This window comes from Lithobates pipiens, unplaced genomic scaffold (genome assembly GCF_037356315.1).
Source record: "Lithobates pipiens isolate NorthernLeopardFrog02 unplaced genomic scaffold, aLitPip1_a1.2 Scaffold_8, whole genome shotgun sequence".
In the NCBI taxonomy this organism is placed as follows: Eukaryota; Metazoa; Chordata; class Amphibia; order Anura; family Ranidae; genus Lithobates; species Lithobates pipiens.
In genome coordinates, this window is record NW_027507903.1 from 301,839,141 (window position 1) to 301,863,824 (window position 24,684).

Below are 24,684 nucleotides of genomic sequence, written 5' to 3' on the forward strand. Positions count from 1 at the left end.
AAGAATTGTCACCCAGAGGGGTAACGGGGTATATTGTACCCCTACCATTTCACAAAAGTGTCAATAATTGTGGGGGGGCAGGATCTAGGGGTTGTTAAAGGGTCTTCCAGATTCCTCATTAACCCTCCTACTCACATACCCCTACAACCACTTGGCAAGAGTTGTGGGGATGAGGCCCTTTTCCCCATCAACATGGGAACAAGGTGCTTTGGGGTCAGACCCCAAAGCACCCTCCCCATGTTGAGGGCATGTGGCCTGGTATAGTTCAGAAGGGCGCTCTCTCATCCCCTCCTCTTTTTCTGTGGCCTGCCAGGTTGCGTGCTCAGATAAGGGTCTGGTATGGATTTTGGGGGCCCTACGCCATTTTTTAAAAAAAATTGGTGCAGGGTTCCCCTTAAAATCCATACATACTGAAGGATCTGTTATGGATTTTGGGGGGACCCCTATGCCATTTTTTTAAATTAGGCGCAGAGTTCCCCTTAATTTCCATTTCAGACCTGAAGGGCCTGGTATGGAGTTTACGCAATTTTATTTTTAATTTTTGGTTTGCGGTTCCCCTAAATAGTCATACCAGACCCAAAGAGCCTGGCAATGGACTGGGGGGGAACCCATGCCCTTTTTTCAATGAGTTGTATCTATATTGTCAAGACCCGACAAAAGATTACAGCCGTGATCAGTTTTGAATTACAATTTTTTATAATATTTTTTGTAATTTTTTACAATTACAATTTTTCCTTTAGAAATGTAATTTTGCTGCGGTATTGTTCTAAACATGGGAAAAATGTGACACTTTACAAGCATACTATAGACACCCCCAGGCACAATATTTAAAGGAATATATCATTTTTATTGTTTCACTTTAAGCATTAAAAATATCACTGCTCCTGAAAAAATTGCTGTTTAAAAAAAATAAATTGCATTGATACATGTCCCCTGGGGGACAATAACTTGCATATAAGCCTTTAAAATTACCATTTTTGATTTTTCATGTTAGTGTCCCATAGACTTCAATGGTGTTATGGCGGCTTTCGAATTTGCCCCAAACACTGCATATTGTTTTGTGTTTTTTCATTTCTTCTGTCACTGGGACAAGTTAACCACTTCCCGACCAGCACACGACGATGTACGTCGGCAGAATGGCACGGGCAGCCAAATTGACGTAGAGGTACGTCCATTTGAAATTGCCGCCCTGCCATTGCGTGCCGCCAGCGGTGCGTGCACGTCAACGGCTGTGCACGCGTGTGCCAGTCGGGACCCCCCTGACTCCTGTCGTGGCTCCCGCAGACTCAATCACCGTGGGGATACCCACAATCGTCTCACGGGGGAGGCTGAATGGGGAGATGTGGAAGTAAACAGCAACTCCCTATTCTGCCTAGCAACAGGTGACACTAATCTCTGTTTCCTGTGATTGGAGCAGAGATCAGTGTTCACTAACACACAACCCAGCCCCCCACAGTTAGTAACATGCCCCTAGGACACACTTAACCCCTACACTGCCACCCCCTGGTTAACCCCATTCACTGCCAGTGTCTTTTACACAAGAATCAGTGCATTTGTATGGCACTAATTGCTGTATAAATGACAATGGTCCCAAAAATGTGTCAAAAATGTCCAATGTTTCCACCCCAATGTCAGAGCCACAATAAAAATCGCTGATCGCCTTCATTACTAGTATAAAAAAAAAAGATTATTAAAAATGCCATAAAACTATCCCCTATTTTGTAAACGCTATACATTTTGCACAAACCAATCAATAATCGCTTATTGTGATTTTTTTTTTTAACAAAAATATGTAGAAGAATGTGTATCAGCCTAAACTGAGGAAAAAAAAAATTTTATATATATTTTTGGGGGATATTTATTATAGCAAAAAGTAAAGAATAATGTGTTTTTTTCAAAATTGTCCCTCTTTTTTTGTTTATAGCACAAAAAATTAAAACTGCAGGGATGATCAAATGCCACCAAAAGAAAGCTCTATTTGTGGGAAAAAAAAGACGTCAGTTTTGTTTGGGAGCCACGTCGCAACACCACACAATTGTCAGTTAAAGCAACGCAGTGGTGAATCGCAAAAAGTGGTCTGGCCTTAAGCCAGCAAAATGGTCCGGTCTGAAAGTGGTTAATGAACAACAAAATAAACCAGGCCAAGGTTCTAACATTTACCATACCCTATTCAGTTATTCTTTTAGAGTATCAAAATACTGTCTAATCATTACTGCAAAGAAAGCATTAGAATTAGAAAATTATACTTTTATTACCTGTATTTCAGTGCTCAAAATAAAATGTCCTAATAAAACATTAAAGCCCCGTACACACGAGAGGACTTATGTCCGACAGACTTCCAAAGGAGTTCCGCCGGAGTTCTGCCGGAGTTCCGACGGAGTTCTGACAGACTTTTCGGCCGAACGGACTTGGCCACACACGATCACACTAAACTCCGACGGATTCGAACGTGATGACGTAAGACCCGACTCGAATAAGGAAGTTCATAGCCAGTAGCCAATAGCTGCCCTAGCGTCGGTTTTAGTCCGTCGGAGTAGCATACACACGAGCGGATTTTTCAAAGGGGACCGGGTCCGGCGGAGTTCCGTCGGGAAAATTTGAAGCATGCTTCATTTCTAAAGTCCGTCAGACTTTTGCGAAGCTAAAGTCCGTTGCAGCCCACACACGATCGAATAGTCTGACGGACTCAGTCCGTCGGACTTTGGATGTTGAAAAGTCCGCTCGTGTGTACGTGGAATAATTCTATCAAGTGGGGACTATAAGCAAACATTCAGGGTTGTAAGTAGGGATGAGCTTCGAGTTCGAGTCGAACTCATGTTCTACTCGAACATTGCCTGTTCGCCTGTTCAGCGAACAGTGAACAATTTGGGCTGTTCAAAGGGGGGTGTTCGGCTCATCCCTAGTTGTAAGTACCATATTGGCACATGTGAGCCAGTCCCTAGGCAGCAGGGTAAGAAGGGACAACAATAAGCAACAAAGGGTACAAATTATTAAAACTAGATTTCCTATGGCTCCCTTAACGAAATAGAGAGGAAAGCATGTTCTGCTGAGGCAGGAGGGAATAAAAACAAACCTGTTGCTTTGCCCTGAATTGGTAAAGCAGAGGTTATACACTTTTACCATTGCACTACTTAAAACTTAATTTTTATTTTAAATCAATAAAAGGATGTGTACATTATCATATGGACCCCCAAATTTCCATTTTCACACCTATGCTTCCTATAGAAAATTAACAGGGCTGTAAGTCATTTGTGCATGTAGAGGGCCTCTAAACTCACACACCCACATTTTTTTTTGTAGTGATATTGCATACCGGAGCTTCTTTGGGGCAGGATTGCATGATTTTGGCCTCATAGACTTTAATTATGTGAGTGCCTAAAAAAGGGGCACAACATGCGTTTTCACACTTTTTTTTTAGGCACTCTGATTCAAGTCTATGTAACCAATAATACCGAAATCTGCTTAAAAAGAAGGTGCTGTATTTCTTCAAGTGACAGGAGTCTAGCAACAGATGTCCGAGTGCTCAGGTGTGAACAGCTTATAGCTACAAAATGCTCAGGTGTACTTTAATGTTCCTATCTATTATAAGGACTGGTTCACACCAGAAAATGGTGCTGAAAAGGTGCATTCCATATTCGTTTCACACACCGTGTTCACAGGTACAGCCCTTATGATCTACCAATGTTACCAATTGTTAAAGACACTTCCTGCCCTAAGAGGCACTAATATCCTGGGATTTTTCCTAAATTCAACAACACTTCTACTATTAAGCAAGTGTGTCACCCTCAGCTCACTTTCTCAATGTATCTAAATAAATAACATCCCCACCTGAACTGAGTAATAGAATACCCTCCAATAAAAAAAAAATTAAGTGAATATGTGTACAGAGGCTTCATCAGTGGGATTGCTGTGCCAACATAGTGTTTGGTTGCAAAACATTGTATAACAATAAGCAAACAATGGTGGCCATAAAAAAAAGTGCTGATCAGAAACATAGACAAATTCTTGAATAGAGTCAATGTGATCAGATCATAAGGCAGTTTATTGAAAACTGTAGTAAAATTAATAATGAACAACAATACAAATCTCCTTGCATAGATGGGATGGCTGGTGTGACTGAATCATTCCTTGGTCTTCTGAAGGACACTATAAATTGCTCCCAGAGACACTCATATCCCAGTTTCCTGGCACCAGACTGAATTTATTTGTATAACAATGCCCATTATTATGTTAATTAGCAACTCTAAATAGGTAACAAATCAACACGAAAGCAGTGCTCCCTTCAGTTGTAGAAAAAAATAGGAAACTGACTGGCTAGTATATGGTCACCACCATACACACAAGAATACTAGACAAATAAATAAACCGAATGATGCTGAGTGAAAAAGTCTCAAGTGAATACAGTTGGTGTATACAGTAGATATTTGATGAGTGCACCTTTCACCAGAAATTTCTTCCACCATGTGTTCCACACACTCTCAAGGGGTTTAAAATCACCAGAGCCAGGAGGTTAACAGGCCTCAAACAGCATCAAGCAATATATTCACTCCAAATATCTCTATGGGATGTCCTTATAGGCAAATCCAAAGTCCAAGAGCATGGAAAAAGAGACTCCACATAGTATAGTCCAGTTTAACTATTTATTAAATACCTCAATAAAATTCAATTGTCAATGTCACAATGTCGGTTCAGCGGTGATCATATAGCTCAAGGTCAAAGTCAATTGTAAACGAGCTTTGAACTAACCGTTCTCCTCAAAGGCTGAAAGAACAGGGTGTATTCCTGTGGAGATTGTAATGATCTCGGCATCAAACACTTCCTTCTTTCAGTTCAGCGCTCTGGGTCCTGGAACGCACAGTGTCGTGACGTGGTTTCTGGTCACCGTAAGGTCATGGCCTGACATGTTTTGTCATCACAACTTTATCAAAGGGCGTGGCTTTACGCCGCGGCATCCCGGTATTTATCTATAAGGCATGCAATTGGAATTAACCAATTACACGCCCACAGACGCTATTTGCTTAAGGTGCACAGCAATAGCAGTTTATCAGATAGCGTTACTATCAATATAATGCTAATAATGGAATACCAACGACATTGAGCTATAGATCATTACAATCTTAACTTATATCCTATCATGGCTGGCATTTATATAAAAGCATTGTGTGATCACAGTTATACTTAGTAAAACCATTCAGCTGATATTAAATCATGCATCTTAAATCACTTTTAATACGTTTAATAATATAATATCAGAAATAAAATCATAAACTAAAAAAAATAATATATATATATATATATATATATATATATATATATATATATATATATATATATATATATATATATATATATATATATATATATATATATACACATGATCATCACGTTTCCAGAATTCATGTAAACAATCACAATAGAACTAAATTAATAAACCTCTAAAATCTGGACATATAATGAGAATAAAACCTAAATTGGAATATTGGTAAATAGGTGCATTATTGTAAATACGGTTGGAACTATCAACACCCTACTACAGACCTAACAACTTTATATATGTGAGTAAACCCATAAAAACAATTCGACAATATGGAGGAACCTATGTTCGCTACTTGAAATCATTATATTAAAAAAATATACATTTTATAAAAATGTATTTGTATTTCAAACACACAGACCAGCAGGGACATTCATGTGAAAGATACTTTTCCTTTAGCTCCAAATTTCATATCTATGATACAATAGGGGGTGAAAAAATATATATATAAAACCCTTCAAACATTATTTGATTCTTCTGAAATGTATTTGAATACAATTGTACCCAAGATTGTACTACACTTAATAATCACTTATGAAGCAATTTAAGTCAAGTTCTATATTCATCCCTTTCGGGCTGAGTGTATTGGTCAGAAAAATCCATTGGGTTTCTCTTTTTGAGAGCTTCCGCACCAAATTACAGCCCCTCCATGCTGGTTTGATATGATCTATACCCCAAAATAGGAGGCCAGATAGATCTTGGCCATAATGCAACTTGAAATGAAGGGATACGTTATGGTCCTTAAAACCAATAGCAATATTATGCATGTGTTGTGCAATTCTAATCTTTAAAAGGTGTTTAGTCCTTCCTATGTACATTAGCCTACAAGGGCATTGCAGGGCATAGACTACATGTGATGTATTGCATGTAATGAATTGTTTGATACTAAATTATTTATTGTTAGAGGTAGACGTGAATTTCTCCACTTTCCTCATAGGTCTAGAAACCTCCCTACACGCCTTACATTTTTGGCAAGCAAAAAACCCATCTTGACCCCAGAAAGATGGGATGGCTCGGAGGGTCTATTACTCTTTTCACGATCAAATCTCCAAAGCTTGGGGCCTTGCGGTAAATAAACTTTGGTTTAGTGGGAAGGGCTTTTGCAAGGGTTCTATCTAAACTAAGTACATGCCAATGAGTATGGAACCCTTGCAAAAGCCCTTCCCATTAAACCAAAGTTTATTTACCACAAGGCCCCGAGCTTTGTAGATTTGATTGTGAAAAGAGTAATAGACTCTCTGAGCCGACCCCCATCTTTCTGGGATCAAGATGGGTTTTTTGCTTTCCAAAAATGTAAGGCATGTAGGGAGGTTTCTATACCTATGACGAAATTGGAGAAATTCACTTCTACCTCTAACAATAAATAATTTAGTATCACACAATTCATTACATGCAATACATCACATGTAGTCTACGCCCTGCAATGCCCTTGTGGGCTAATGTACATAGGAAGAACTAAACGCCTTTTAAAGATTAGAATTGCAGAACATGTGCTAAATATTGCTATTGATTTTATAGACCATAACGTATCCCTTAATTTCAAGTTGCATCATGGCCAAGATCCATGTGCCCTCCTATTTTGGGGTATAGATCATATCAAACCAGCATGGAGGGGCTGTAATTTGGTGCGGGTGCTCTCTAAAAGAGAAACCCAATGAATTTTTCTGATAGATACACTCAGCCTGAAAGGGCTGAATATAGAACTTGACTTAAATTGCTTCATAATTGATTATTAATTGTAGTACAATCTTGGGTACAATTGTATACAAATACATTTGTCAGAAGAATCAAATAATGATTGAAGGGTTTTAGATATATATTTTTTCACCCCCTATTATATCTTAGTTATGCCCTGATATGAAATTTGGAGCTAAAGGAAAAGTATCTTTCACATTAATGTCCCTGCGGGTCCATGTTTTTGAAATACAAATACATTTTTATAAAATGTATATTTTTAAAGTATTTTATAGGTTTACTCACATATATAAAGTTGTTAGTTCTGTAATAGGGTGTTGTTAGTTCTAACCATAGTTACAATAACGCATCTATTTACCAATATTCCAATTTGGGTTTTATACTCATTATATTTCCAGATTTTAGAGGTTTATTAATTTAGTTCTATTATAATTGTTTATATGAATTCTGTAAACATGATGATCGTGTACATATATATATATATATATATATATTTTTTTTTTTTTCTGATATTATATGATTGAACGTATTAAAAGTGATTTAAGATACATGAGTTAATATCAGCTGAATGGTTTTATTAAGTATAACTGTGATCACACAATGTTTTTATATATATATGTCATCCATGATAGATAAGATTGTAATGATCTATAGCTCAATGCCGTTGGTATTTCATTATTAGCATTATATTGATAGTAACGCTATCTGGTAAAAAGCTATTGCTGTGCACCTTAAGCAAATAGTGACTTTGGGCTTGTAATTGGTTAATTTCAATTGCATGCCTTATAGATAAATACCGGGATGCCACGTTGTAAGGCCACACCCTTTGATAAAGTCGTGATGACGAAACGCATCAAGGCGTGATCTTACGGTGACCGGAAACCACGTCTCAACGCTGTGGGTTCCAGGACCCAGAGCGCTGAACCGGAAGGAGGAAGTGTTTGATGCCGAGATCATTACAATCTCCACAGGAATAAACTCAGTTCTTTCAGCCTTTGAGGAGAACGGTTAGTTCAAAGCTCGTTTACAATTGACTTTGACCTTGAGCTATACGATCACCACTGAACAGTTACTGTGACATTGACAAGTGAATTTTATTGAGGTATTTAATAAATAGTTAAACTGGACTATACTATGTGGAGTCTCTTTTTCCATGCTCTTGGACTTTGGAGTTGCCTATAAGGACATCCCATAGAGATATCTGGAGTGAATATACTGCTTGATGCTGTTTGTTTTCAAACGTTTTATTGAAAAGAAATCAACAGAATTACAAAGTATGGGTATTGGGAAATTCCCATGCAGTGCTTGATGCTGTTTGAGGCCTGTTAACCTCCTGGCTCTGGTGAATTCAAACCCCTTGAAGGTGTGTGGAACACGTGGTGGAAGAAATTTCTGGTGAAAGGTGCACTCATCAAATATCTACTGTATACACCAACTTTGTTCACTAGAGACTTTTTCACTCAGCATCATTCGCTTATTTATCTGTCTAGTATTCTTGTGTGCATGGTGGTGACCATATACTAGCCAGTCAGTTTCTTAATTTTTGTGTTCATTTGTTACCTATTTAGAGTTGCAAATTTTACATCGCTCTTTTATATGTACAATCTGTTTTTTAAGTGACTGCTGATCGAAAGATTTTTTATCTTACTAATTTCTTTTTTATCCATGTCTGTTTATTTATCATTGCCTGTGTGGAAGCTTCCTATTATTTCATAGCTCTGAGATAGGAGGAGTGGGGTAGGGAGAGGTTTTTTCTTCCTTTTTTTACATTATTATTTTAATGATCTAAAATAAAAGTTTTAAGACCAAGTAGGTTAGATGCACAATGGTTAGATGCAGTCATTGGCACTATAACAAAGAAGAAGGGATAGTGATGACATAATTTCCCAAATATGGCCATGTTCATGTGCAAGTGGCCATATTGAGGCAATGATGTCCTCCCCGATCCCTTCCCCTTTGCATATGTGGATGGGGAGTTCTGGCCACACTAGTGAATCGGCGGCATGACATCACTGGTTGCTAAGGACATGGCAGGTGAAGGCACCTGTTGATTCCTTAGCAACCATTGACAGCAGGAAACTGTCACGTTTGACCATGCTCTCTAAAAGAGAAACCCAGTGAATTTTTCTTACAGATACACTCAGCCCGAAAGGGCTGAATATAGAACTTGACTTAAATTGCTTCATAAGTGATTATTAATTGTAGTACAATCTTGGGTACAACTGTATACAAATACATTTGTCAGAAAATCAAATAATAATTGAAGGGTTTTAGATATATATTTTTTTCACCCCCTATTGTATCTTAGTTATGCCCTGATATGAAATTTGGAGCTAAAGGAAAGAGCTTTTTACAGTGTATATTTAATTTGAATTCATTGCAAGTGTCGGCACTTGGAAAAAAAATGTATATCTGTTTGAATGTCTTATTATTTTAACAGTGCAGGAATATTTCTTTTCATTTTTATGTTTACATAATGAGTGAAGGAGGTTCATTTATTCACAATTGATTATTCCACAAAGGGTTCAGTCTAGGTGTTCAGATAATTTTTTTATGATATTAATTCAAACTTTTTGCACATACCATTTCTGCTTAGAAGTCATATAATTCCTCAAACCCCTATGACAATGAAACAGAAATGTTGGCAGCCTAAAAATCTGAAAATAATATTTTTATGATATCAAACGGGAAATCCTTACCCTGTCCAGTGCAAAACCTTACTTTATTCAGATTTTATTTTTATTTTATATTCTTCTACAATGCAGAATAAGTAAGATATGTTGTATTTAGCCCATATTATCAGCAGAATGATACCAAACTGACTTTTCATTTGCAAAACTATAATAGTATGAATGATGCTTGATGGAGCACGGAGAAGTAAAACAGTAAAATAATGTAAATTAACTGAACGGTTCTTAGCTTTTGATGTAGACAAAGTCATAAAAATAAACCTTGTAGCAAAGAAGTGTCTCATTACTTACAGTCATTAAAAAAGTAATTATGTTGTTTTACCATCAGTCTAGTGTGTGTGTGTGTGGCATTTATGGTATTTTTTTTTTTTTACTGTACTTTGAATTTATACCATAGCATTTATCAAGTAGACACAGCTAATGACATTCAATATGGAAATATAAAACATCTTGAATCTGAAAGCTGTATAGTAATTAAAAAAAATAAAAATGTCCCGCAATGTAAATTCACACTGCCTGACGGACCGAAAAAGAAAAAGAAAAGCCGCGACCATTCCGCCTCCATGGCAGGCTGACTGACGCTTCTTCTCTGTGACAGTTCTTAGTTGAGGGTGGGGCCACCTGGTGACACCACGGGAAAGCTCCCGTGGTGTCAGAGGGGGGCAGGGCCACCCGTTTACATCACCGGATGGCCCCGCCCTCAGCTATATAAGATCTGTCACAGAGAGGAAGCATCAGTCGGTGGGAGTGTCCCGTGGAGGGGGAGCAGTCACAGCTTTTTTTTTCTTCTTTTTCGGTCAGTTGGGCAGCAAGAATTTACATCGCGGGACATTTTTATTTTTTAATTTTTTAATAAAGGACTTGTCACAAGCTATCACTAGTCTTTTTTACCATTTTGACACTTTTTTTGTGAAATGGTTGGGGTACAATGTACCCCATTACCATTTCACATAGGGGGGAGGCCGGGATCTGGGGGTCCTCTTGTTAAAGGGGGTTTCCAGATTCTGATAAGCCCCCTGGCCTCATACCCCCACAAACACTGGGCAAGGGTTGTGGGGATGAGGCCCCTGTCCCCATTAACATGGGGACAAGGTGCTTTGGAGTCAGACCCCAAAGCACCCTCCCCATGTTGAGGCCATGCGGCCTGGTACGGTTCAGGAGGGGGGCGTTATTTTGTCCCCCCCTCTTTTCCTGTGGCCTGCCAGGTTGCTTGCTCGGATAAGGGTCTGGTATGGATTTTGAGGGGACCCCCATGCCATTTTTTTAATTTTGGCAAAGGGTTCCCCTTAAAATCCATAGGGCCTGGTCTTTTTTTCAATGAGTTCTATCTATATTGCTGAGACCCGACAATTTATTACAGTCGCAATTAATTTTAAATGACAATTATTCAGAACTTTAGAAATGTAATTTTGCTGTGGTACTGTTCTAAACACGGGAAAAATGTGCCACTTTACAGGCATACTATGGGCACCCCCCCCCCCTTGCACGATATTTAAAGAAATATTTCATTTTTATTGCTTCACTTTAAGCATTAATAAAATCACTGCTCCCTAAAAAAGGGCAGTTTTTAATAAAAGATTTTGCATTGATACATATCTCCTGGGGCTGGACCCAGGTCCACAAACACTTTTTATGACAATAACTTGCATATAAGCCTTTAAAATGAGCACTTTTGATTTTTCCTGTTTGTGTCCAATAGACTTTAATGGTGTTCACGTGTTCTGCCACATTTTTTGCCTGTTCGCAAGTTCTGGTGTAAACCGAACCAGGGGGGTGTTCGGCTCATCCCTAGTGTAGTGTAGTGAGACCGTGTCAATAATCTTTACATTAGTGTATAGCTAGAGTAGGGACAGTCAGATAGCATCAGTGTAGTGACCGTTGAATAAGGTCTATTTAATTGCGTTACTGCCGGTTTAACGCCATTTACTTCTGTGTGTGTTACTGGTATAATGAGAAGTTGTTTCCTCCAGTAGGTCAATACATCCATCAAATGACAACACAAGGGTTAAAAACATTTCTTTCTCAAACGTAGAAGGAATACATTTCACTAACTTCTCTTTTATATCCAGAATAGCTCAAAGAAGGAGACAAATCATAATGCTCACTATGACCGTAAAAAAAACACTCACATAAAAGTCCACTCACATTTAGTGTAAAAACAGTGCTCCAAAAAATAGAGCAAATCTTTGCACAAAACAGTGATGATACAATGAGACAATAATGAGTTGTGCCTAATGAGTAGTGGTGGAGCATAATCCCTTTTTATCTGTGAGTGTTTGTATACTTGCTTTATTTAGAGGACTATATATGAAGATGAGCTAAATATGTGCACAGGGTGTACACTACAGTGTACAATATGAAGACATTGTTGGAGTGCCTATATCATTTTTCAGTGAACATTGGGATTGCTTATGGAGTTTGAACTGTCATTTTGAATTTCTTTTTAATTGAAGGACATTAGCTATCTATTATTATTCAATTTTGGTTTTATAATTTTTTGTAGGAGGCCTTATTAGAATCCCCTGTGACAATGGTCACCAGGATAAATAGAGAGGGTGTATCTCAACAGCATAGGCAGCAAAAAGTCGCCGGGGAAAAGCATTATTACAACAAAGCATTTTTAATATTTTACCTTTCTATAGGTAAAGATGATCATAGCAGGGTTAAGGAAGCAAGTTTCCAAATAAAATATTTTCTATCTATATACACAGACAAAAGTCATTAAAATATATTACCTTTCTGTTACATTTTTGATGAAGGGACTAAATTCTTTTCCATTGCTTTCTTGATTATCATGTGCCTTATCCCCCTGCAAGTTTTCCATGACCTGTAGAGTCCTTTCTTCTGGGCGGCGTATATGGAGCAGGGTCAGAGGGGTCTCATGACTCAAGGGGCCCACACGCCTACAGTGGAGAAGACGTTGGTAGGCTGTACGGAAGTCTCTATTCAAAGCAGCATACAGAATTGGATTGAGAGCAGAGTTTGCATAGCCTAACCACAGAACTATTAGGAAAGCAGTTTCATCTACTTCAATATCATTTACTCCTTCATAAGTGAAAACAGTGAAATAAGGAAACCAGCAGATGATGAATGCACCCATCACAGCTGCAAGTGTTACAGTAGCTTTATGCTCTCGAACTGTAGGTAGTGTAGGACTGACGGCATTGCAGCAGCTGGCATGGTTAATTCTTTTTGCTTGCTCTCTGGCAATCTTGAAGATTCTATAGTACATAAGACACATGATAACCAAAGGTAGGTAGAAAGTCAGTACACCATCCACCAATACATATTCCTTATTCAGCTCCAATTTGCATTCTTTGCTATCATCACCTCTAGAGTTTTGGATGGTTTTATCTTTTGTATTCCATCCAAGATGTATGGGAAGGAATGAGACCATCAAGGAAACTACCCATATCAAACCCATAGCTATGCCAACACGACATGGGGTGACAAGCATTGAGTAGCGCAGAGGTGCTGTGACCCCATAGTAACGGTCCAAACTAATCATAAAGAGGTTTAGAATAGAAGCTGTACACAACATGACATCCAAACTGGTATAAATGTTGCAAAAGGTAGATCCAAAAGGCCATTCTTCATGTAACAAGTTCAAGGCTGAAAACGGTAGCACCAGAATACCCAACAAGAGGTCTGTTATAGCTAGGGAGACAATAAAGCAGTTTGTCAAACTACGGAGTCTTCGGTCAAATCCAACAGCCAAACAAACCACCACGTTGCCACATATAGTGATGATGATGATTAGAACAAGAACTACTCCAATCAGAACATTGTATAGTACTGTCTTCCAGCATGTAGCAACTGAATCATTAAGGTCGTCACCCATGACAGAACACATCACTTTGGTACAGTTTCTTTTTACATTTAGCTGGTATGTTTCATTTTCCAGGGTTCTTTGAAATGTATCAGTTCTTAACAATCATAATTATTGAAGATGTATGTACATGGGGCCCAGCAGTGCAATAGTGTGCTCTGCATTGCTGGACCCCTGAATCCAGGAACAATTTCTTAGATTTTTAATACTACGGGTCTTTATTGATGTTTGCTTGTGTTTTGGCACTTTAGTCTTGCTTCTCTCTAAGTGTAATTTAAAAGGCTTTGTTTTGTCATGAGGTTTCTCTGTTATATACAGATAAAGTATTGCTGACTATTTGTATTGTCATTCCAGCACTAGGCTCTGTCTTTCAATAGATTATCCGTAGCTTGCGGTAACAGCTGTCTTGTGCCATAAGGTATCTTGGATTGCAGCACACTTCTTCATTTGCAATGCTGGTTTTCAGTGCCTTTCGCAACCTGAAAAATTGTAAAAATGAATATTAGAAGTGTGAAAAAATATATCAATCTATCTTATTTATCTGCCTTCAATGTCCCTGCTACAGCTGCACAGACACATGCACACTATTTTTAACTGTGAGCAGATTTTTTTAAAATATGTTTTTGGATTTTGGAAGAAAACAATGTTACCAGATGAAACTCACATAAACACTAGAAAAACCTACATACTATGGAGGACTAACAGGGCCTTAAAGCAAAACTTACATTGAAGTGATCTACTTCCCATATGACGTACTTGTACGTCCTTGGGTTGAAGTGGTTTTACCGCAGCTACAAGCATCATGCCGGGATTTTTTTTTTCAGCCGGTGATTCTCTTTCATTTAAAAGCCATCCTAGTGGCTAATTAGCCTCTGGATTACTTTTACAGGCCACATAAGGTGTCTTCCCCCCTCTCCATTGCCTCTGAAGCTAGCAGTTACTCTGGCTTACCATAGAGGTTTTCATAGACCAGATTGTCTCTGATAACATCTATGGTATTGGTAACCAGAAGAAACCTGTATTTTGCCACTTCTGGTTTTGGTCTTTAATTTACAAGCTATTACTAGCTTGTACAAGCATCAGATCAGACCGATCTTGGTCTGATCTAATGCAGTTAAGGACAGAGGAGACACCTGGTGTCTGATAGTATCTGTCACTGCTGATTGTTGTCACAAGGGACATATATTAAATTCTGTGTAAAGTGATAAAATATAGTGTGTTACCCCAATAAATCAACCCATATAAATAGCAATGAATAGTAAGTAATAAATGAATATTATAATTATTGAATAATGAGTTATAATTAATAAATGACAAATCCTCAAAAAATGGGAATTGAAGAATACAGTCCAGTGAGGTGAATACAATTAATTAAATCCAATGTTTGTGAGCCTCCACCACACAATATATGCACTTACCAGAGGGCAAGCAATATCAAGCCTGTAAATTAGATCAGCATCCAGACATCAGATCAAGAGCAGCAGCAAATGGCTATAAGTACACTAAAGACAAGCCAGGAGATCACAACTCGATAGGTAGACCAGCAAGCAACAATCATGGTCCCAGTAAACTGAAAAGAAACTCACCATACTGTGAATCCATAAAACATCAATTTATTGAAGATAAAAATTACACTTACACTGCAAAGAAGATAAAAAGCTCATAAAAGAAATGGCGTCTGGCTTGCAGACACCCGTCCACACATACGCTACACCGCGATGACGTCAGCACGGAGGCAGACGTCATAGGTCTACCTATCAAATTGTGATCTCCTGGCTTGTCTTCAGCATACTCATGGCGATTTGCTGCTGCTGTTGGTCTGATGTCCGGATGCTGATCTAATATACAGGCCTGATATCGCTTGCCCTCTGGTAAGCGCATATTTTGTGTGGTGGACATCAGTGTTTTGTCTGCGCAGAATAATTTAATTAATTTTTTATTCTCCTCACTGGACTCTATTCTTCAATTGCCATTTTTTGAGGATTTTTCATCTATTAATTATTACTCATCATTCAATAATTATAATATTAATTTATTATTTATTATTCATTGTTTTTTATATGGGTTGATTAGTTGGTGTAGCACCAGTGGCGGCTGGTGAAGTTTTTGGATGGGGGGGCGCCAGACCCCGCCCATCATGACCCCGCCCACCATTTTGGCCCCTCCCACTTCTCACAAAACACGCCCCTTATGTAATCGGAAAAAAAAATTGACGTGGGTTCCCCCTCCGAGAGCATACCAGGCCCTTAGGTCTGGTATGGATTCCAAGGGGAACCCCCTACGCCGAAAAAACGGCGCGGGGGTCCCCCCCAGATCCACACCAGACCCTTATCCGAGCACGCTACCCGGCCGGCCAGGAAAGGGGGTGGGGACGAGCGGGCGGCCCCCCTCCTGAGCCGTACCAGGCCGCGTGCCCTCAACATGGGGGGGTGCCTTGGGGGAGGGGGGGGCGTGCGGCCCCCCCACCCCAAAGCACCTTGTCCCCATGTTGATGAGGACAAGGGCCTCTTCCCGACAACCCTGGCCGTTGGTTGTCGGGGTCTGCGGGCGGGGGGCTTATCGGAATCCGGGAGCCCCCTTTAATAAGGGGGCCCCGGATACCGGCCCCCCACCCTATGTGAATGAGTATGGGGTACAATGTACCCCTACCCATTCACCTGTGAAAAAAAGTACAAAAAAAAAACACAACACAGGGTTAAAATATTTTATTGCACAGCTCCGGGGGTCTTCCGTCTTCGGGGGTCTTCTCGCCGGACTCCTCCGCTATCTTCTTGTAGCTCTTTTGCTAGCGGAGGAGTCCGGCTTTCTTCCTCGCCGCCGGCCTCTTCTCCCGACTTCGGGGGTCTTGTCCCCCTCTTCGGTTCTTCTGCCGGGCCACCGCGCCTTCTTATAGCTCTTTTAGAGGCGGTGGCCCAGTCTTCTGCTGCCGCCGCCGCCGCCGCCGCCCGTTCTTCTTCTTCTTCCTCTCCTTCTTCTCCAGGAGATGTTGCCTCGACGATCTCCCTGGCCGGAATGCCAGGGACGCGCTGCGCTGCTACTTATATAGGGACAATGGGGCGGTGTCACATGGGTTGATGTCACATGGGTTGATGTCACATGGACTGTCGCCATGTGACATCAACCCATGTGACCAACCCATGTGACATCAACCCATGTGACACCGCCCATTGTCACTATATAAGTGGCAGCACAGCGCGGCTCTGGCATTGCGGCCGGAGAGCTCGTCGAGTCAACATCTCCTGGAGGAGAAGAAGAAGAAGAAGAACAACAAGAAGAAGAAGAAGAACGGAAGGCGGCGGCAGCGGCGACAGAAGACCGGGCCACCGCCTGTAAAAGAGCTACAAGAAGGCGCGGTGGCCCGGCAGAAGAACCGAAGAGGGGGACAAGACCCCCGAAGTCGGAAGAAGAGGCCGGCGGGGAGGAAGAAAGCCGGACTCCTCCGCTAGCAAAAGAGCTACAAGAAGATAGCGGAGGAGTCCGGCGAGAAGACCCCCGAAGACGGAAGACCCCCGGAGCTGTGCAATAAAATATTTTAACCCTGTGTTGTGGTTTTTTTTTGTACTTTTTTCACAGGTGAATGGGTAGGGGTACATTGTACCCCATACTCATTCACATAGGGTGGGGGGTCGGTATCCGGGGGCCCCCTTATTAAAGGGGGCTCCCGGATTCCGATAAGCCCCCCGCCCGCAGACCCCGACAACCAACGGCCAGGGTTGTCGGGAAGAGGCCCTTGTCCTCATCGACATGGGAACAAGGTGCTTTGGGGTGGGGGGGCCGCACGCCCCCCCTCCCCCAAGGCACCCCCCCATGTTGAGGGCACGTGGCCTGGTACGGCTCAGGAGGGGGGGGCCGCCCGCTCGTCCCCACCCCCCTTCCTGGCCGGCCGGGTAGCGTGCTCGGATAAGGGTCTGGTGTGGATCTGGGGGGGACCCCCGCGCCGTTTTTTCGGCATAGGGGGTTCCCCTTGGAATCCATACCAGACCTAAGGGCCTGGTATGCTCTCGGAGGGGGAACCCACGCCAATTTTTTTTCAGAAATTTGGCGAGGAGTTTCCCTTTCAGAGCTCATTCTCTGATTGGCCACGGCAAAAGTCGCCTGGCCTGGGGAAACCTTTCTGGCTGAAGTGTGAAAGCTTTTTTTCCATTCATTCAGCTAAATGCATGAACATTTAACAAAGTAGAAACTAAGGTCTTTATGCGGTGACTTGACTCACCTCCTGCCTGTCTTGCAGCTCCGCTCGGGCTGAGGAACGGAGCTGCCGACGTCACTTCCGGGTTTCGTAAAGCAGCCGAAAGCCGGAAGTGACGTGCCTGTCTAAGAATGACAATGCTCCCGCCCGTAGAATCACAGTGATTTTACGGGCGGAAGCCAGTCGGCGTTCTGCAGTGCGCCGCAAGGCGGGTTTTTAACCAGCAAATGAAGCGCCATGGATGCAATCTTGTGATTGCATTGACGTGGCGCTTCTCATAGTGCACTGTGACCGGCGCCACAGTACACTATGTCAAATTGTTAAATTACATTTTTTTTTTTTAAATGTCTTAAAGGGCCCGTTTTTTTTTTTTTTTTTTTAAACTTTTATTTTTTATTTTTATATTTTTTAACTTTTTTTTTTACACCTGGGGGAGGGGGGGCGGCGCCCGGGCGCCCCCTATGGGCGGGCCGCCACTGTGTAGCACACTATATTTTGTCACTTTACATATAATTTAACTTATTTGCGCAGCTTTCCAAGGTAAGTATGATAGGTAGAAAATTTCCGCATACATCAGAAGCCCTTTTTTACTAGCTGTTACTAAGCACTTGGCACTTTTTGCATCTAAAATGGGCACATAATAGAAAAACTTAATGATGGCATAGTAGAACAATATTTTTCAATGAGAATATATTTACCAAAAAAAAGTGGAAACAAGTCTATGCATCTAAAAAAAGAAAAAGCAGCTCTGTATGAATAATAGCAATAGTCTTTAACAAGCATACAAATGTGCATAAACAAAACTGAGTTTTATCAAACAAAACAGATCACAAATAAAGTAAAATAAATACAAGTCCATGAGTGTAAATGAAATAGTTCCAGTGTTATTACTCCACAATTTCAGTGAATCACCGTCTGTTTATTGGCTCCGCTGAATATAAAAAAGAGCACACTCACCAGAACCAGTTGCTGTCTAAGATATAGGACAGAAAAAGCACATTTAGTATTCAAGGTCTTTCTTTTTATGCACATTTGTATACTTGTTGAAGAGTAACACTATTATTCATACAAGGATGCTTTTACATTTTTTATGTACTTTTGGTGTTTGTATATTCACACATATTGCATGCTGCTTTTTCCAGACTGACAGCTGACTTTTTAGATACCTATGCATCTAATGGCAGCCACACATTTTGAATGATATGAGTGGATATCAGCCATACATAAAAATGCTTTACAATAAAAAAGCAAGCTCTTCATTTTTTGCTGTTGTCAGCAGCACAGTCAAAAAACATGTTTTTGTGGGCAAAGATATATTAGTCCATACTTCCATAATTACTTCTATCAAGTATTGGACTTTTTTAATCCAGCAAAGTGGATAAAAGGGACAATAGATATTTCTGAATAGTGTAGACTGATATTTTGACAGTGCAAGTATCACTAGCTTTATGTGAAAAATGTTGCCTAGTGGCTTAAAAGCAGTTGCCCAACTGTATCACTATGGCACACATGATTGGTAATACCAACATAGAGTGGATGGGACAGTTGATTTACTAAAGAGAAATAGACTGTGCACTTTGCAACTTGCTCCAGAGCTTAGTAAATGAGATAAAGCTTCACTTTTTTAAACACTACCCTATCTCAAGCAAGGAAAAGGAAAAAAAAAAACAGCATTTTTGCTTGCACATGATTGGATGATAGAAGTCAGCAGAGCTTCCCCGCAAATGCTAAGCTCCGCAGCAACTGCACTTGCAGAGTGCACAGTCTATTTGCCTTTAGCAAATTAACCCCAATTTGTACACAGTGCACTCAGAGTACTGTGGGGAAACATGAAGACATGAATACAACAAAGAGATGTGGGCTACTAAAAGTGGATGTTGCCCTTAATATTTGGGCAAGACCTTTTTTGTTTCTGTTTTAGGTGGATTAACAAACGACTTTAATTTAACGTTAATCAAATATATTACACAGTCAGTTATTTTTGTTTATCTATGGAAATGAACCCTTGTTTATCCAAATTATTACTGAAGAGCATGAATTCCATGAATAGAAAAAATAATTTTAAAATCACTGTGTACTAATGCATATGGACTTTGAGGAATGTTCTTTCTGATTGACAGTTGGCTATATGGTTTTAATGCTATTTGAGTTTTCAATCATGGGGGTGCACTAATTTTAAACTATTTTAATAAATTCTCTCATGTTATTTCACCACAGTGAAGACCCATACACACGATAGGACTTTGTACAAACTTTCCCTTGGATTTTTGTACAAAGGGCGTCGGCCCTAAACTTGTATTGCATACACACAGCAGGACTTTTTCAGCCAACTTTCACCAAATCACATGGTTTTTCTGCTCTTTACTGCCACCTTTGGTCAACTTCTGTATTGTTGTCTGATCTTTTGCATTGGTTCTGAGCATGCCTGTTTGTACTTTGTACAAAAGTCCTATGGTTTTCTGTACACACGATCAGACTTTGCTCCATCGGACTTTTGTTGCCAGAAAGTTTGTCCGTTCGCACAGCCAACAAAAGTCCGATGAAAACCAAAAAAGTTTGTCTGATGGAGCGTACACACGGTCGGATGTTGCTCCAAAACAGCTAATTTGCATGTTTGTTGTCAAAAAGTCTGATCGTGTGTATGGGCCTTGAGTTTCATTCTTTTCTCAAATGCAATTATATGAATCCTGAAAATTGATAAAGCTATCTATGGTCTGCTGAAGAAAGCAATGTGAAACCTTCTGATCAGGGGGTCAAATATGATGGTGAGATGCTGTCTATAGGGTATGCGCACAAGGTGTTTATTGAGATTTACAATTCCGGACACTTCTCTTGGGCAATGGATAAAGAATCTATTTAATTTATTTAATCAAATTTCTTCACATGGAATGGACTTTAATTATTACACCGAGAACTTTCACACAAATTGTTTGAAGATTGTATGCACTTTGTTATGATTATGATCATATGGAATTGTTTAATAGATTATATTAATTTCACATTAGTAGCAATAGTATTGAGCCCTTTCATTATTGATTATTTATAGAATTCCCTGAATACTGAATATTTTATTGCAGAGAAACTAAACTCTAGAAGCTGTGGCCAAAAGAAGGCACTCCGAAGGCTATGGACTTGCCACCAGCATTTCCTGAGAGTTTTGCTCACTTACTGATGTATAGTGCTTTGTTCTGCATTGTTTCTTTGTGTAGGTGGCCATCTTGTTAGAGCCTGAGTTTTTCTTTTCTCATGTCAGAGCATTCCACAAGGAGAATAGAGACACCATCAAATTTAGCTTCAAACCTCCTGAGATTAGCAGTAAAGCTGGGTACTCACTGAGTGTTTTGTTCCGCTCAACCAGGGGGCTGAACAAAAAAAATCTCAAAGATTCCTGCATCCAAACAAGTGATGTGGATGCAGGCATCTCCCCTACTGCCCAATTGTATTCTAACAGCGGGGGCACCCCACATCAGGATTCACTGATCAGTGCTGCAGCCATTGACTGTAGTGGCTGATTGAATTTTAGCTTTCCAGCAGGACCATTCAGCAGAAGTTAGTCTAACAAAACTTGGCTGAACCCTTCTGAATTGGCAGAATTCTGATAGGTGTATATCCAGCCTCAGAGACATCAGTGTTTTATTTTTCATATTGCAGATATACAGCTATGGTTTTGTAGGCAAAAGAGTTCCTAGGCACTCTCACATAACAGAAAGAGAACTGCTATTTTCGGGAGGAATTCAGGGTATGGCTTGGGCACAATTAACATTCCTACATTTTTTTCTGAAATATAGCAAACAGTGGCAGCCCATCCATTAGGGAAACAAGGGTACCACCCCCTATCCATGTGTCTGGCCCCCTGATCTACATACAGGGCAGTGGACCATGGATTCCAATGAGGGGGGTTTGAAGCATGTGATTAGATTCAGAGGCTCTAATAGGCTTTAAAAAAGGGTGGGCTTGGGGCACAGATCACTGTGCTCCAAGCCCACCCAGTTGTGTGACAATTGTGAATGAATATTCGCTATTGACACACTAATCCTTCCGTCCAATCAGGAAGTGAACTTGAGACCTGTAACTCGATTGGCTGAAAGGACAGGCAAACCTATTGGATGCCTAAGAGGAAGAGGGAGGAGATGCACGGCGGGAGCCACCATGATGCAGAAGAGGAGGAAAGGACACAGAAGCCGCTGCCCACCGCCCATAGCTGTAGGAGCCCTGTCCCCGCCCGCAATCCTGATGGGATAAGTGTCAGGCTGGATGATCGACCAAAGGGGGGGGGTGCGGGTGACCCAACCGACCAACCTAGAGCAGGCTGGGGGGTGTCCGCCAGCTGACTGGGGAGAGGGGGGTGATTGTTTGCTACCACCCGCCAAAAAAATACTAGCCACCACTGATAGCAAACCTTTTTCAAGCCAGCTATACTTTTTATATATTCAGTTTTATACAATACAGGGATACTATCTAGTGTGAATTATATGCATATACTGTTGATGCTTTCTTAATAATGACAGTCAGAAGAGGTAAGCTATGAGATGAAAGAAATTAAAATCATTTAAAAAAGAAGCCACGTTAACCATAAGCATGTACTGTATTGTAACTAGCACAACATCATTCTCTTTCAGCCAGTAAAAAATTGAATCAATGTTAAAACAGAGAGAAGAAAAGGAATTGAACTGTAATTAGCTTTTTTTCAAACACTTCACGAATGAAACTGAACTCCTTAATCATGTGTGTCTGGAACACAATGTCATTCTTAGCAACAATGATGTCGACTGAGATCATGCCAAACACCTTATTTTGGAAGCCTTGGGAGTTCTGCTTTGGCCAAATCAAAATTCCATCAGCATATGTCCATTAGCATAAAGGTTAAGTTCTGCCTCATTTTATTTCTCATGTTAGTTGAACACTCTAAAAAAGCACATACATATGGCACTAGAAATGAAAATAATCAAAATGTTCCTCTACATTTGGAACATAATTCAATTGAATTGATTTAATGGGTAATAAACCTTTAAGTCCAATTGCAGTTTAGTTGTAAACCTAATTCCCTGAAGGAGGCAAGTACAGGAAGTAGACGTCATCCTTGGTTCTTTTATTTGTGACAGTTAAGTGACAGTTAAATGTATCTTTGAAGTGCTACATTTCAAACTACTAGTCAAGCGTGCCTTCATGGTTTTTTTTATTTTACCATGTCAGCGGAAGTAAAAGCAAGGAAAACCTTCATGCTATTCTTCTTAAACCATATAGTTTGCTTTTAAGATTTTAGGAGTTAAGATTTTAAGATTAAGAAACCTGTCAAAATGTAAAGCAACATACAGTACTGTCTTGAAAACAGCCACTCTAATATCCCTTTATATAACTGTTATCCTCTAATTCATTTGCCAGCTGTCAAGTCTGTAAACTATTCAGCATGCAAAAGCCTTAAAGGGTAACTCCCCTTTCATGTGAAAAAGTAGCAAATAAAAATAATGTAGCGTATACAATTGCGATTCAAGTCATAGAATACCTGAAGTTGCTTAAAATGTACCCTTCCTTTACAATCTACAGCATTGTCATTTTCTGTAAAATGCAACGCAATATGGCTACAATATGGCTACCCGGAAGCATTCTGTGCACAGATGGTGTTCAGAATGCCCCCCCCCTGCAAAAAAATAAAATAAAAAATTCCTGTTTGTGTGATTGGCTCACTGATTTTCCCAGAGGTCTAGCATTTCTGGAATCCCCTACAGCAGAAATGTTATTTTTGGTGAGATACTCCCAAAGTCAAATCACCTCTAAAGGGATGCAAAGTTTTCCTCATTAGAGCGCTGCAGGTGCAATTCATAGACAAATGGACAAACAGATTTCTTCAGAATAACAAAAGGTAGGAATCTGCAACAAAGTTTGTTAACATCTTCTGCAATGTACATAGATCACCCATAGATCACCCAGAGAATTCTTTTTTTTCTCAGCAAAAGTGGAGTTACTCTTTAATGAATTTAGTGAACTACTTACGCTATCCATTTTAACAACTATGCTAAATTTGGAAATGTATCTTAACCACTTGCCGACCGGGCCATAGCCAAAAGACGACTACAGCGCGGTCGGCATATTCTGGGTGGACATCCATGAGATGTCCTCCCAGAATGTTGCTCTCGCGCACCCCCTGGGTCACATCCATGACGGCCGTGTCCGGAAGACCCGGCGAATCATGGATCGCTGTAGTGCCTGTTTACCACGTGTGATCACTTGTAAACAAACCGGCGTCATATCATGACACCGGTTCCTCCCTCCCCTCTCTGTACCGATCTATACAGTGCGAGGGGAGAAGGGGAGAGATTGTTTTTAGCAGCGCTGTGGGCTGGAACTGTAGTGCCCACAGAGCTGCTTTGTGCCCATACTGTGCAATACGCTGCAATAATGTCCAATACTCTGCCAATACTCCGCAATAATGTGCAATACTCTGCAATACTTTGCCAATACTCACCAATACTCTGCCAATACTCGCCAATACTCTGCCAATACTCCCCAATATTAACCAATACATTTTAACAAGAATTATTTTTTACCAAATTTTCTGTCTTTTTTGATTCATAGCACAAAAAATAAAAAACCCAGTGGTGATTAAATACCACCAAAAGAAAGCTCTATTTGTGTGAAAAAAGGACACAAATTTCATATGGGTACAGTGTTGCATGACTGAGTAATTGTCATTCAAAATGTGAGAGCACCGAAAGCTGAAAATTGGTCTGGTTAGGAAGGTAGTTTAAGTGCCCAGTTGTCAAGTGGTTAAAGAGGGAGAAACATTAAATATATTTTTCTATACAAGAATTGACCGAGTCAAAAATTGGCAGACTTTGTGGACACACAAGGAGAGGGAAAATCAATGAAAAAGTATACATTTTATTACAGCATAATTAAAATTACAAAAAATATATAACCCACATACAAATACCCTGTATGGACAGAGTTACCAGTTACCCAATAATGC

General features: G+C 40.2%; 1 protein-coding gene across 5 annotated transcripts in view; it reads right to left on the reverse strand.

Annotated features, from left to right (window-relative positions):
- Nucleotides 1–24,684, reverse strand: part of HRH2 (histamine receptor H2) — a 224,311-nt gene that overhangs the window by 87,402 nt on the left and 112,225 nt on the right. For all 5 annotated transcript variants that reach the window (XM_077472616.1, XM_077472617.1, XM_077472618.1 and 2 more), the window contains exon 2: nt 12,435–14,007. In XM_077472616.1, the coding sequence (XP_077328742.1) occupies nt 12,435–13,552 (1,118 nt within the window). In that variant the 5' untranslated portion in view covers nt 13,553–14,007. The remainder of the gene's footprint in view (nt 1–12,434; nt 14,008–24,684) is intronic.